General features: G+C 40.1%; 1 protein-coding gene across 7 annotated transcripts in view; it reads left to right on the top strand.

Moving 5' to 3' along the window:
- Window positions 1–14,610, top strand: part of GK (glycerol kinase) — a 77,582-nt gene that overhangs the window by 19,557 nt on the left and 43,415 nt on the right. For 5 of the 7 annotated variants that reach the window (XM_077889018.1, XM_077889022.1, XM_077889021.1 and 2 more), the window contains exons 4-5: window positions 2,523–2,600; window positions 11,676–11,759. In XM_077889018.1, the coding sequence (XP_077745144.1) occupies window positions 2,523–2,600; window positions 11,676–11,759 (162 nt within the window). The remainder of the gene's footprint in view (window positions 1–2,522; window positions 2,601–11,675; window positions 11,760–14,610) is intronic. The other 2 variants (XM_077889020.1, XM_077889023.1) reach the window with 1 other exon arrangement.

Here is a 14,610-nt window from a genome sequence, read left to right as displayed (position 1 = left end):
AAATGATCACAGGACCCAAATGTCTTTTTTCCAGAGAAGTCATACACATGGCCAATAGGCACCTGAAAAAATGCTCATCATCGCTCATTTTCAGGCAAATGTAAATCAAAATCCCAATGAAATAATCACACCACACCTATCAGAATAGCTATTCTCAAAACTGTGACAACTGTTGGTGAGGTTGTGGAGGAAAGGGAACCCTCGTGCACTGTTAGTGGGAATGCAAACTGGTGCAGCCAACTGTGGAAAACAGTATGGAGGTTTCTCCAAAAACTAAAAACAGAACTACCATATGATCCAGCAATTTTACTTCTGGGTATTTATCCAAAGAAAATGAAAACACTAATTCAAAAAGATAAATACACCCCTATGTTCATTGCAGTGACTCACAATAGCCAAGATATGTAAACAACCAAAGTGTCCTTTGATGGATGAATATACAATGGAATATTATTCAGTCATAAAATGAAATCTTGTCATTTGTGACAACATGGATGGACCTTAAGGGTATGCTAAGTGAAATAAGTCAGACAGGAAGACAAATGCTGTAGGACTTTACTTTTATGTGGAATTTTAAAAACAACATGAACAAAACAAAACTCATAGGTGCAGAGATCAGATTGGTGGTTGCTGGGGGGAGGGCCCAAAATGGGAGAAGGGAGTTGAGGTACAAACTTCAGTCATAAAATAAGTAAGTCATGGGGATATGATGTGCAGCATGATGACTATAGTCAACAATATTGTATTGCATATTATGTAACTTTGTATGGTGACAAGAGGATACTAGATTTACTGTGATCTCTGCAGTGTATCCAGTCATTATGTTGTATACTTGAAACTAATGTTTTGTGTCAACTATGTACCTTAATAAAAAGTATGTAGCTCATTTTCCACAGGCCAGTTTTCATTGCTCTCTATTACATATAAAATCCCCTTACAGTAAAGTCTAATTACTTTTTAGTTTAGATTCTAGTGTATGGTTTTAAAAATAAACTGTTGTTTTGAGCTTTAAAACAAAGATTATTTAGAACAAGGGAACTATTGGTTCCCCCTCAACTCTGTGCTATTCAGAACATTCCAGTTATGTTTTATTCTAGGTATACAATTTGAACAATCTGGACAGAAAGTTGTGTGTTCCTAGGGGAGGTGGTCAAGGGACTTTCAGTCATACCACGTGGAAGGGGGCCTGGCTGGCTCAGTCAGTAGAACATCTGACTCTTGATCTTAGGGTTGTGAGCTTGAGCCCCATGCCGGGCATAGGGATTACTTAAAATAAAAATAAACCATACCATATGGTGGGAGCAGTAGAAGGAAATTGGACTGTTTAGCTTATATAGGGGAAAAGAAGACCTGAGGGACCATACAACTGCCTCAAGTTCATGAAAAACTCACATATAAAAGTATTAATCTTATTGCATGTATCTCCAAAGACTGTAGCTAAGATCTGTAGGTGAGAGCTACAAGGAAGAGGATTTTTTAAAAAAACAAAGTTGTGAATAAAGATTGGTCTGCCTCGAGAGGTACTGAGTATTTTGTCACTAGAAGTGCTGTCTGAATGGTCACATGAGGAGTCGTTTTGGGGGAAATTTAACCGGAAGACCTGTCTATTATTGATTATGTAGCCTTTAAAGTCGGTCTTCACCTTACATTCTGAAAGAGTTCAATCCTTCAGGCCAGTGTGTTCAACCCAGGCTGCACGGTAGAATCACTCGGGGAACTTTAAGGAAAAATAGTAATGCTCAGATCCTACTCCGTCTGTTAAATTGGAATGTTTGGGTCATGGCCTGGGCATTGATGTTTTTTTTAAAGCTCTCCAGTTGATTCTAATGTACAGCCAAGTCTGAGAACCTGTGAGTTAGCTGAATCAAGCTGAATTGAGTAAAATGGTATGGATTAGTGTTTTACTTATAGTAACTGTAACTATGGCATTTGAGTCCTATGAAGGTCAGTATAATGTAAATGCCATCACATGTTGTATTTATGCCTGATTCAAATTCATATGTCTTACAACATACTCAAATATGAGAACAAAACAATTCCCAAAGAACCACCATAGGAGGTTGCCCAGCCTGAAGGATTTTATCTGTTTTCTTAAAATGCAGGTGCATGCATGCACAGAGAGAGAAATCGCTTATAGCAATTAGTAAATAAATGGATGAGATGATTGTTGGTCTCCTTAGAATAATAAATTGGGCACTGTAAATTTGGACTTAGTGCATTCCCTTTTTTATAAGGTAACCTGGGAGCCTTTCATTTGGATATTGATCTGGGTTCATTTTGTGCTGGTGGTGAGGCAGGAAGCAGTCTGTAGAAATAAAAAGAAGCTCTTGACAGTGGGTGTTTACTTTTCCTGGAGCCACTCACAGACAATATATTCAGTACCACAACAAAAGTGCCAAATGTTTTTTCAAACTGTTATGTTTAGTTATGCCTATTAAAAAGAAAACATGAGAACTATTCTCCTGAAGTAGTTTTCTACTTGTTTAATTTGTACTCCCTTCTGTTTAATTTTCTCTTTCAAGCTATTGGTGTCAGTAACCAGAGGGAAACCACTGTAGTCTGGGACAAGTTAACTGGAGAGCCACTCTACAATGCTGTGGGTAAGCTGTTATTCATGGATGTCAAATGAGAGGCCTTTCTCCACTTGCAGACACTGTCACCCTGAAAGGTCTGGCTGAGAAAGCATGTGGTCATGTTTCCTAGACTCAGATGGGATGGGCACGTATAGTCCTCTAAGAAATCAGTTTTTAGGTATTTACCATCTTCTGGTATTTATTCACATCTTGAATTAACTTTTCCCCTTGTTTCCTCCTTTTCTTGATTATTTGTATCATACAAATGGTTCAGTGTTGCCCAAACTGTTTCATGGTCCCTGTTGCTTTTGAAACCTAAAAGAGATCCCGCCTCCTCCCCTTAAAAATCGAAATTACACATGTTCACATACCTATCTCTATAAAGTACTTGTGTACTTGTTTTCCCATCTGGTAATTTGAATGGACTCACCTGAGGTTCTGAAAATAAAATCTCAAAATTTTAGCTCCTTCCGCTACACATTTGGCTATTTCAACTGGGGTTCCAAAACTCAAAATCTCAAATACACCAACATTAGCTATTACATCTTACTTAAATGTAAATGACCATGAGCGTATTGTAGTATTCTCTTAGCACATGACATTAGGTACTAAATGACACTGTCATTTGCTAAAAGGAAACTTCTGTTGTAAATACACAGTCACTAAAACACATCATTCTGTTCACAAATAACAAAACACAATTTTTTGTCAATAAAATACCAGGTTGTGAGGTGTGGAATGGAGGTAGAAATTGTCAGAGATGGTATGATTTTTAGAGTGAGCTATTTTTACTTTATAGTTACTTTAATATTGATTGGAAGAAAGTGATCTTTGAGCAGAAAATACACTAAAACGGTGCCTGGTAAGAGTAGCATAAAACCTTTGGAAATAATCTTTGTAAAAAATTAGATATTTGCTGTAATTGTGTTATTAGAGACAATTTAGTATATCTTCGGTACTTTGTTTAAAAAAATTAAAGACTCAAAAAATGTCAATTGTAACTATAGGTCCTGTTACACAAAAGTACACGTTTTAAATCTTTATTTTGTTCTCATTCTCATGAGCAAATCATTTTGAATATAAGCAAAGCAGGATATTACAGTTTTAATGACTGATACCTAGGGGGTATTCTTTCATGGATCACTATTAGCCAACATCTTGAACTAGTTAGGTTTTGCTTTTTTTTCCCATGGGGGAAAAGGATGGACCTTCTCAAAACAACCAGAAAGTTCCTGTTAAACTCTAAACTTTGAATTGTAAAAATGCAACTTTGGACTTTGAGTTGTCATTTTAAAATAATGCAACTAGCTTAGTGGAAGTTATAGTAAAAGATTTAAGTAAATATTTCACCAGAAATAACTTTGTTTTCTGATTTGCTTATGTAGTCATTTCCTTTTCTTCTACCTTTGTCCCTCTGTGCCCCATCCTATGTGCTTTTCAGTATTAATTTCTACTGCACCTATGGGATATGAGGAATTTTTTCTTTTTTTTCTTTTTTTTAAAAAGATTTTATTTATTTATTCAGAGAGAGAGAGAGAGGCAGAGACATAGGCAGAGGGAGAAGCAGGCACCATACAGAGAGCCTGATGTGGGACTCGATCCCAGGTCTCCAGGATCACACCCTGGGCTGCAGGCAGCGCTAAACTGCTGCCCGAGGAATTTTTTTTCAATACTGAACCATGCACATGTCTTGAGAACCTCTTATGTTTGGTGCTATACTACATGTGTTATGGAGACTATGAGTTATTGGGCAGTTTTATAAGAGGCTAACACAAAATTAGGGAATAGTTGATAAGCTATGCTGATAAAATGAATAGGAATTAGAGGAAGTACACGTTAGTATGGATTTTGAATTTTGGGCATACTTCTGCAGGAGCTTGAACTCCATTTTAGGGCTTGTAGAATGTGTTGGATTATATTAGGAAAAGGGAATATTGAAGGCTAGTGTGAACAAGCGATGAAGGTGAAAATGTCTATACAATATTTCACCAAAGAGTGAAGAGACTGATCAGATTCGTGGGTAGGATGGCTTCTTTATTAGTTTTAATAAAACTAGCAGTGATAATAATGCTCAGTAAGTGCTAACATTACTGTGTACTAAGGATTTTGCTAAACACTTCATCCCTATTATTTAATCTCAATGACCCTGAAGCAGGTTTTACTTGCCTTTTCTTACAAACGAATTAGGGGGGTGGAGGGGGCAGCTACATACCTTGTCCAAGGCCGTATAGCTGTAAATAGAGGTAAAGCCACAGTTTGAACATAAACCTCTAACCCCAAAGCCTATTTTGGATAAAAAGGGGTTGGGGAGGATATAGAAGGCACTGAAAGCCATGCTCTGGGTAACATGGGACAAAATGAGTAATAAAGGAGAATGTACCTTCCCTTATGGAGGAATGGGTTGGTTCAAATGTACCTTTCTACTGAGAACAGTTCAAGAAGTTAGACAAAACAAAAGAAAACTCTGTCTGAGGGACTTGAAGGCTACCAAGGCAGTGAGGAATTATAGGACCAAGATCCAGGAGAGAAGGAAAGCCTAGAGAGATAAACCTGGCATTCAGTGCTGCTTATTCCCTAGAAATACTGGTAGATTCTAAAAGGAGTATCTGAGGCTAAGCAGCATTTTCATTTCAAAAGGCAGTCAGGCTGCCATGGGTAGAGATGAATAGGGGCAAAATCCTAGACTTTTGATTGTGATTGTGATGGGCCAACCCAAAAAGTGAGGTAAACTGGAAATACTCTGTCACAGGAAGTAAAGCCCAGATTCAAGTAATTTAAAGCACTGAGCAGATTATGATGATCTAAGATTGCTAATGCTCTTAGCCTAACTTCCTTTCAGAAACAAAAATGAACCCTTTTTGGAGGAAGATTATCTCTAGAGTTTTTCATATATGATTTCTAGTTTTCTACTAAAAAAAAAAGAATCAAGCATACAAAACATGACTAAAAACCAACAGAAACAAATAACCTTAAAAACCAACCCATAGGAAATCCCAATATTAGACTTCTCAGTCTTTAAAGTAATACATGTTCAAGGAATTGCTTGACAAAATTAATCACCTTAGCCAAGAGTTGGGAATTTAAAAATAGAAATTCTGGAGCTGTGTTAAAAACTCAGTTGATGAGTTTCGCAAAAGATTAGACACAGCTGGAGATGAATCAGTAAACTGAGAGAGAGACCAGAAGTAAATATCCAGACTAGAGCACAGAGAGATAAAGGTTTAGAAAACAGAGAAGAATCTAGGAGAAAGATGGAGTAAGGTGAGGAGGTCTAATATATTTGTCACTGGAGTCCCAGGAGAAGAGGAAAGAGAAATGATAAGGTTTTTCAAAACTGATGAAAGCTATCACAGATTCAAGAAGCACTGTGATTCCCAGGCAAGATAAATACAGAAAGCCATATATAAATATACGAAGAGACCTGAAGATAAAAAGAAAAATGTTTACGTAGCCAGAGGATATGACCTTCAGGAGTGCCACACTGACTTTCAATTGATTTCTCAATGGAAACAAAGTAAGTCAGAATACAATAGAATGAAATCTCTAAAATGCTTTATGACTATAACTTCCACCTAGGATTCTATACCTGTGAAAATATTCTTACGTAATTAAGGTGAAATATAAAGGCAAAGACAAACAAAAAAACAGATAGAAATCATTGCAAGCAAACCCCCACTGAAAGAAAAACTAAGCACTTTTTTCATGTAGAAGGGAAATGGTCTCACCCAGGAGTTTGGCAATGTTATAAGGAATGGAAAGCTCTAGAAAGGGTCAGTCTAAATGAATTTTGATGGCATGAAACAATAACATCTTATGTTCAAAATACATTAAGTATTAAAATGCACGGCAGCAGTTGTACATGAAAGGAATTTGGGGCAGACGAGTCTAAACTGTTTTCTGGTCCTTGTATCGTCAAGGATGCGTGTTGCAATAATTTCGGGGAAACAATGAGAGTAAAATAATGTGTAATTAACAAGCTTATAAAGGGGAAATACTGAATGATTTTTTTAAAAAAAGGCAAGGAAAGAATAAGAAATGGGAAACAGGAAGGAAGGACATATAGAAAGCATTTAAATCCAAATATGTAGATAAGTATATGAAAAGGGACAAGATTTGTTTCTCGGGATCCCTGGGTGGCGCAGCGGTTTGGCGCCTGCCTTTGGCCCGGGGCGTGATCCTGGAGACCCGGGATCGAATCCCACATCGGGCTCCCGGTGCATGGAGCCTGCTTCTCCCTCTGCCTGTGTCTCTGCCTCTCTGTCTCTCTCTGTGTGACTATCATGAATAAATAAATAAAATTTAAAAAAAAAAAAAAAAGATTTGTTTCTCCACCATAAATTCTGGCAAAGGGGTTGAGACTGCTAATCAGTGGATGGGATTAGTGCCAAGACATTGGAGAGAAGGCAAGCTGGAGAGACCTTTCAGAGGAAAGATATCACCTGTATGTTTATAAATCAGATGGGGCATAAAGATAAGGTGGGGGGGGGCAGGGGAGACAGAGCTGCAGATTTTTAGCCTGAGAGAACAGAAGGAAATATTTAAGGAGTGCCAGCCTGGGAGAAGAATGGCTTGCTTCTTTGAACGAGGTGAGTATTGGACTTGTAATCAAAGCTCATTTATGGGCAATTAAGTTTGTGGCTCTTTTATAAAGAGATTGTTCAAATGTAAGATGGAGACTTAAAGTCGGCACCGGACAGTCGCAGTTTATTATCGATGACTTCACTATAGGAATGAATGTAAATTCAACAAAAGTCAAAGAACCCTTCTGGGTACAGGTTCTGTAAAGAGCCCTAGGCATCTAGTGACAAACCAGGCAGGCCCGGTGCTTGCCTTTGTGTCTCAGAGGGCCAAGGAGGGGAATCTGGAAGTAAAAAGGAGGAAGGCAGATAGAAAAGGAGGAGAGAGGAGGAGTAATTGCCTGAGAAGGGAAGCCACTCCGTCATGCCAAGGATAGATTCCGCCTCCAATTTTATGTCACCCGGGAAAATGCTAAGGTGTCATACCTCCATGCAAGTCTCAGTTGAGAACATCAACATAATATTAAATCTTCGGCAGCTTTCTCTTAACACAAGGTGGGGTTGGTGGAAACAGAATCAGATTTTCACATATCTTTGTCTTTGAGCTTCGTCTTTGTTTATATCACAGCCTGTGGATTTTATTCTCTCTCCTCTCTCTTTGTCCCTCTGTCACTCTAGTCCTGTCCTCCTCTTCATCTCCCTCTTTACTCACTCAATTATGTAACTGATGAGCAGTGTTTGCTATAGACAGGCCAATGAGAGAAGCAGTCTACACTTCTCTTTTTAAAAATTGCTTTTTTTATGTGGTCTTCTTGTTTATGGCCCAAGGCATCTGTGATAAGCAATCAGCTCACTCATCCCCAGTACCAGGACAGAGGTAGGAAGCCTTCAGGGTCCTATTTGTGGATCTGAAATACACTTGATGAAGAAGTTAAAGACTGAGAAAGCCTATTTTTTTCTTGCTTCCAATAAAAGTGTGTGTGTTTACTGACGTCTTTTATAACAGTTATAAGCACAGAAAAAAAAAAACATTTAAATCTGTCCATTGAGGCACCGATGGCTAATTCCATACAGTTTTAGAATTTGTGTGCTAATTGTGTGGTGGGCGAGGTAAACATTGGTGTGGTACCTAAAATAGAGCAGTGTCACTTTGCATCACTGCTCTGCGGTCACTGTGCCCTGATGCAGCCGTTGATTCTGATGGCCCGGGTGGACTGCAGGAGCTTTGTGGCCCTGGATCCTTTGACTGTCTTCACTCATCCTTGCGAGGCTTTTTTCTCTCCCTCTTAGCATTCCCTTCATCAGTATTCTTTTCCAACGACTTCCCTGCACCCCAATCCCTACTACTTTTCTAAGCCTTTTCCTCCCAAAACCAGTTCTTATTAGTGGTTTAGAGACCTTGCAGTCTCCTAAGAATTAGTGAAAGAAAGGTTGGGGTTTACAAATACACCAAAGACGAAACTGAGCACAACTACAACTGCACAGCCAAGCCCAAAACCACTGAAGTGGTAGGAAAAGGCTTGGATCAGTGATGTTTAATATCTTCGTGTGCAATTTCACTGATGCTGCCAGTGAAACATTCTGGCCTAATGAGGATGGCCCAACTGTTTTTCTGTCCTTCTTGGACAGTTTTTGTCACTCTGTTACTTACACTTGATGAGTGTGCATGGCAAGCCTAAGTGCAATATGACCTTGCTACAGTAGCTTTCTGTAGAGCATAATTCATGATGTAATATAAAAATATGCATATTAAAGACTAATATCCAGAGAGGCAAGAGTCACTGATTTGAGACCCTTAGTATATGAAAGAAAACCACTAACAAGAATAATTTGTCCTCAATTTTTCTTTATTTAAATGGTATTGCAAACATTTATTTCTAAGATGTTGGATTTAAAGTATCCTGTGGGGCTCCTGACTGGCTCAGTCAGTGGAACACGTGACTCTTGTTCATGGGGTTGTAAATTCGAGCCTCATGTTAGGTGTAGAGATTACTTCAAATAAAATCTTCAAAAATAAAAAATAAAAATAGGGGCCCCTGAGTGGTTCAGTTGATTGAGCGTCTGACTTGATTTCTGCTCAGGTCATGAGATCAAGCCCCATGCTGGCTCTGCACTTGATACAGAGTCTGCTTGTCTTTATCCCTCTCTGCTCCTCCTCCCACTCTCTCCCTCTCTCAAATAAATAAAAAAAATAAAATATTAAAAAAAATAAAGTTCCTATATAGCTCTTCATGCAGTGTTGCAGTTGTAAACATTGATCATCCTTTTTGTCTTTTTTAGTTTTTACATACTGGTTAACCCCGGGCCAATGATTAAACCCGTGTAATCATCTGTCAAGATCTGAAGGAACCTTGAGCTCAACTTTTTTTTTAACCTTTTCTGGGACTGGATTATGTTTCAGAGTGTCAGCATGAAAAAAAAAACCATAAATGGCAAGCTACCTAAAATTTGGAAGCACACTTGTCTTGAAACAACAAAAGTGTGGTTTTGTTTTTATTGCTGTGCTTTGGAAGGGAGCAAATTTTTTTTTACTTTTGTAAAAATCTGGAATATTCAGCTTGATCAAGATATACTTAATTTCTCCTTATTTCGAGTCCTTTATTACAAAATTCTTTGAATGCCTTACATTTCCTTCAATCCAGGGTAAAAAAGAAAATTTCTGTGTATTTTGCAATTGATAAATTCTTCAACTGTGGCCAATTTAAAGAGAAACTGAATCTGATTTCAACTTTGAAGTTTCTGATCTTTAATATTTCTTTATATTCTGTTTAAGACTTTGAATTCATTCTGGCTTATCTGTGTCGTAGTGGTTTCATGCTGGATTCAGACTGTGGGTTTAAATCCTGGCTTTTCCACTTACTACCATTCTGTACCTGTTCTCTCTACAGTTAAATTGGAGAAATTGAAAGTGTGAACCTCCTAGGCATGAGGTAAAAAGAAGTGAGTTAATATGTGTAGAGTTCCTAGCAAATTAGAAGGCTTCAGTGTTAGCCATGGCCACTGTTCTGAACTGGCTGATAGTCTTTTTACAATTCAGGAATGCCAGATGGAATGATTGATTTATACATGACAGGTGTTCTTCGGAGAAATGCAAAGCTTACCTGGGTCACAGACACCTGTGTCAGTCATCAGCATTCCAGCATTTATTCACCCAAGAGCTGAAATACTTTTCAGCCCCAAGGTGTGGCACATATATGTTTTAAATCACCCCCCTCCCTAATGCTCCATTTTTCTTTTGGCCCCAGGTGATTTCTGAAAATGCCATCAGGTGAGGGACAGTCATCGATTATAGTCTCTTCTCCTTGGCAAGTGACCTCTTGCCCAGCTTAATTAATAGCTTAACTTTTGGCAAGTGATAACACATAGCAATTAAATCTGGTTTACTATTATCCTCTCTCGTGGGGGAAGCAAGCTGATAGTACTTTGTGTAACCGTCAGCAGTCCTTGCTTAGGGCGTGCTCTGTAACCTGGGGCCTCACCTTCGGGTCACTTCCCATCAGGCTGGTAGCTCCACACAGTCAGCCCTCTCAGAGATGTATTATTTGCCTTTGCTTCTAGTCCATTGAAAAACTCAGATGATTTCTAGTTAATTTTCAATTTTTTTCTTAGGTACTTTTCCCTTCTATTTTTATGACTAACCAAAAATGATGCAAATTTAAGTATTCTGAAAGTCATTTCTTCCTCTGTACTGTCACTGCATCTCCAAACTGACCCTGGTCTGTGGGCATTGAGGTAACTGCATATCTCTTCACTCTTAAAACTTTGGTTTTTCAGACCAGACTAAATCTAAACAGAGCTATATTTTGGTTGCGACTTTATTTAATACAAATGAAAGTTTATCTTGTCATCCAACTGGGTTTAAAAAAAAAACTTTCTCATTTCATGGTTTGAACCATTTAAATCAGATTTACTGGGTCTGAATAAGGGACATGCCTTATAAAAAGCAGGCTGTATGGTGTTCTGGACTCCCTAGCATCTATTTTCCTTCTTTTTTTGTTTTTTTTCCAAATTACTTTAGAACTTAGAAGTTCCTGTTCCCTCTAGCCACGTTTTTCCTGTTTGTGGTGGTGGGCTTCACCTCCTGCTAACCCTACCACGGAAGTGCTTTCTTGGGGCCTTGCCTTCCCAAAGCAGCCTTTTCACGTCTCCCTATAAATCACCCCAACAGAGATTGTGGCACACTCCTTAGCGTTCCTTTCTAAGGAACAGTCCATGACCTTTCGATTCAGATTCACTGGTCGCTGGTCAGGTGAGCAGTCAGTAACCGGCGGAGCCACTTTTCTAAGGAGGGTACAGATACGTTGCCAGGTAGGGAAGACTCATCCTGAAGTACAAGCACATATAACCTGGTCTTTGTCCTCATGGGTGAAGTCCCCCGAACTGGAGAATCTGACCCGACTGCCTTCGTTTCCTTTCTACTCCTTGGCTCTTCCTTTCTTTTTCTATGCTCAAATGCGTAGAAAATGTTTGTTCTGATTAACTCGCCCAAGTGATCTGCCATTTCCTAAGTGGTCAGCGAGACAACACAGACCTTGAATCTGGCCACCTCTAGCATGAATTGCCATTATTTCTCCTAATGCTCCAGCTGCTCCAGTTTCTCCTGGTCCTTCAGATCCAGTTGCCGCCGTCCCCTCTGGCTCTGCAGTTCCAGCTGCTGGCACTTCCTCAGGTATCTGGCGCTCCGGCCCCTGCTCACTCCCGGCCTTCCGACCCAGACCCAGACACGTGATGGGGGAAATTGACCACCGCTGCTGGATCTGGATCTGGCACTTCTTTTGATTGTTCTCAGAAATCACCTCCACCGGGGGCACAGTCCTCCAGCTTGGGGTCTTCTCTTTGGCTTTTGGTCTCTTCGTCTGCAAATCTAATTCTGCCATCTTAGCTTCTTTAATGAGTTTTCTAATTTTTTTTGTTCTTAATTCAATTAATTTTTGAGCATTTGTGAATTGTTTGGTAGTGTATCAACCACTGACATTTTTCTCCTTGGCAGTTGTACTAATTCATTCCATGTATTCTAATTGCCTTAAACTCTGGGGCTATAAAAACAAAGTGAATCTGCCAGCCTTCTGTGATGGTGGAATAATGGTGGGAGAGGGACTACGGACACCATCTAGTCTCACTGCCTTATTTTATATTCAGGAAATCTAAGCCACGAGAGGTGAAATAACTTGCTTAAGTCACATAACTTGCTGGTGGCAAAATCAGAAGACCTAGAACTTTGGTCTCCTGATTTCATGCCCAGTGTTTTGACTCTTTTTGGTGAGGGATTGATTCTGTGGATTCCACTGTGGAAACTTCCAAGCTCTCAAGTGAAGAGTAAAGTGTCCAGTTATGTAAGTGGTCCTTGTCCAGGAGCAATAGAGTCGCAGAGCCACTGGAACTCCGGGGAACCACCTGGTCATCAGTTTGTCATTTTGTTTTTAAAGAAATAACTGGAACAAATTCTATATCCTAAATACCATGCCCTAGAAAAGAGCTTCTCAAGTTCTAGTATAACACTGAATAACTTGGGATGCCCCTAACAAAAATAGACTCAGGCCTTCCTTGCCTAGACCTGCAACTAGAATCCTGCAAAGTAGGGCTTGGAATGTGTGATTTCAAATTTTTCCAGGGGATTCTGGTATGCTTTCTGGGTAAGGACCACTGCTGTGGAGTCTAGCAGTGTTTCTTTTTTTTTTTTTTTAATTTTTATTTATTTATGATAGTCACAGAGAGAGAGAGAGAGGCAGAGACACAGGCAGAGGGAGAAGCAGGCTCCATGCACCGGGAGCCCGACGTGGGATTCGATCCCGGGTCTCCAGGATCGCGCCCTGGGCCAAAGGCAGGCGCCAAACCGCTGTGCCACCCAGGGATCCCTAGCAGTGTTTCTTAAAGGGTGGGCACCTATTTATTTTTTTTAAGATTTTATTTATTTATTCATGAGAGACACAGAGAGAGGCAGAGAGACAAGCAGACTTCCTGTGGGGATCCCGATGCAGGACTTGATTCCAGGACCCAGGGATCATGACCTGAGCCAAAGGCAGATGCTCAACCACTGAGCCACCCAGGTGCCTCTGGCTGGCACATTTAAAAGACATATTTCTGGGCTCCCTCCCTGGACCTACTTTTCTAGAATATCAGGGAATGGGGTCCACCTTTAAGCTCCTTAGTATAGTAACTCTTTACATTAAAATACAGAAAAGCCCTGATCTAGGAGGCTTTGAGCCATTAAACAGCCTAGAACAATGACTTTCAGGTCCTTTGTTCATGTCTCTTAATAAGAAAGCTATTTTATATCATGATTCATCAAACTCCCATAACTAAAACAAAAGTTTCACAAGTCCATTCTTAGCCTGAGTTCAGTGAACTCTCTTATCATTCTAATCCATCCTATTTCATTTTTTTAAAAGTAAGTAGTTGAATCACACTTGATTGATTTTAAACCCCCCAGCCCGGTGTAGCTCGAAACACTGAGAATTGAGATGTGTTTGTTGATTCTACCTGTCATAGACTCAAACTTTCTCTCTGGAATTCCTCGCCTTTTCCCAATTAGTCCTGCTAGTACCTGCTGGGGTTGCTTGCCTAATGAGGAAGGTCTGCTTTTGCCACAGTCATGCAATCCCGCCCCTGTGTGCAAAGTGGACTGCCTCGGTTCCCTGAGCATGGGGGTGCTTGCCCACTCCATGCTGCTGCTGCTAATGAGCTTATATCAATCACAATGCAAGTAATAGAAAACTCAACCCTCACTAAATAAAGTAAAACAATTTTTTAAAGTAATTCTTTAGTTCCTGGAACCAGCAATGCAACAGTAGCTTAGTTCAGGTGCTAATTCTAGACTCAGACAATATGACCTGGATTCCCCACAAATCTTTTTCTGGGATGGCTCCAGATGTGGCCAGTTCAGCTCCTCTCTTCATGGGGACAGCAGTCCCAGCCACACACTGCCTAGTAGAGCTGAGGAGAGGGGCCCTGTCAGACTGAGCACAAACCTCCATTGGGCTGATTAGACTCCACTCTCTACTGAATCAGTCACCGGGATCGGGACATGATGCTGGAGCTACGGGTAGGGTCAAATCTCCGGCAAACCACATGGCTGAGGATGAGGGAGAGACCATTTCCTGAAGAGAATTTGAGATACTTCCCAGGAGCAAGAGGAATACGTGGTGGGCGGCAAATGCAGGTGTGCTGTATAGGCCATGCATTCCCCTGGTGTTCCTCTCTGTCTTCTCTTTCCTCAGTTGTGAGGAGCCTTTTCTCACTGCTTTTCACACCTGTGGAAACCAGTCTATTGTCCTGAAGTAGCCACTGTCAAAATCAAGCTCAGGCAGCCCTCGGGGGAAATGACAGTTGAGGTAATTAGAAAGAACTGATTAAAACTCACTACAGAAAAGAACTGGTTTTTAAATGAAACGACAGGAATAGTCTAGTTAAGGGTGAACCAAACTATGCACTTAAGTGGCCAGCATTCACGTGTGCAGTGGGCAAGCCTGTTTTATCTTCCCTGGTGCCCTGTAAATAAACTATGGGCCTGAGGCTTTTCA

This window comes from Canis aureus, chromosome X (assembly GCF_053574225.1).
Source record: "Canis aureus isolate CA01 chromosome X, VMU_Caureus_v.1.0, whole genome shotgun sequence".
Taxonomy (NCBI): Eukaryota; Metazoa; Chordata; class Mammalia; order Carnivora; family Canidae; genus Canis; species Canis aureus.
This window is presented reverse-complemented; position numbering and strand designations above follow the sequence as displayed.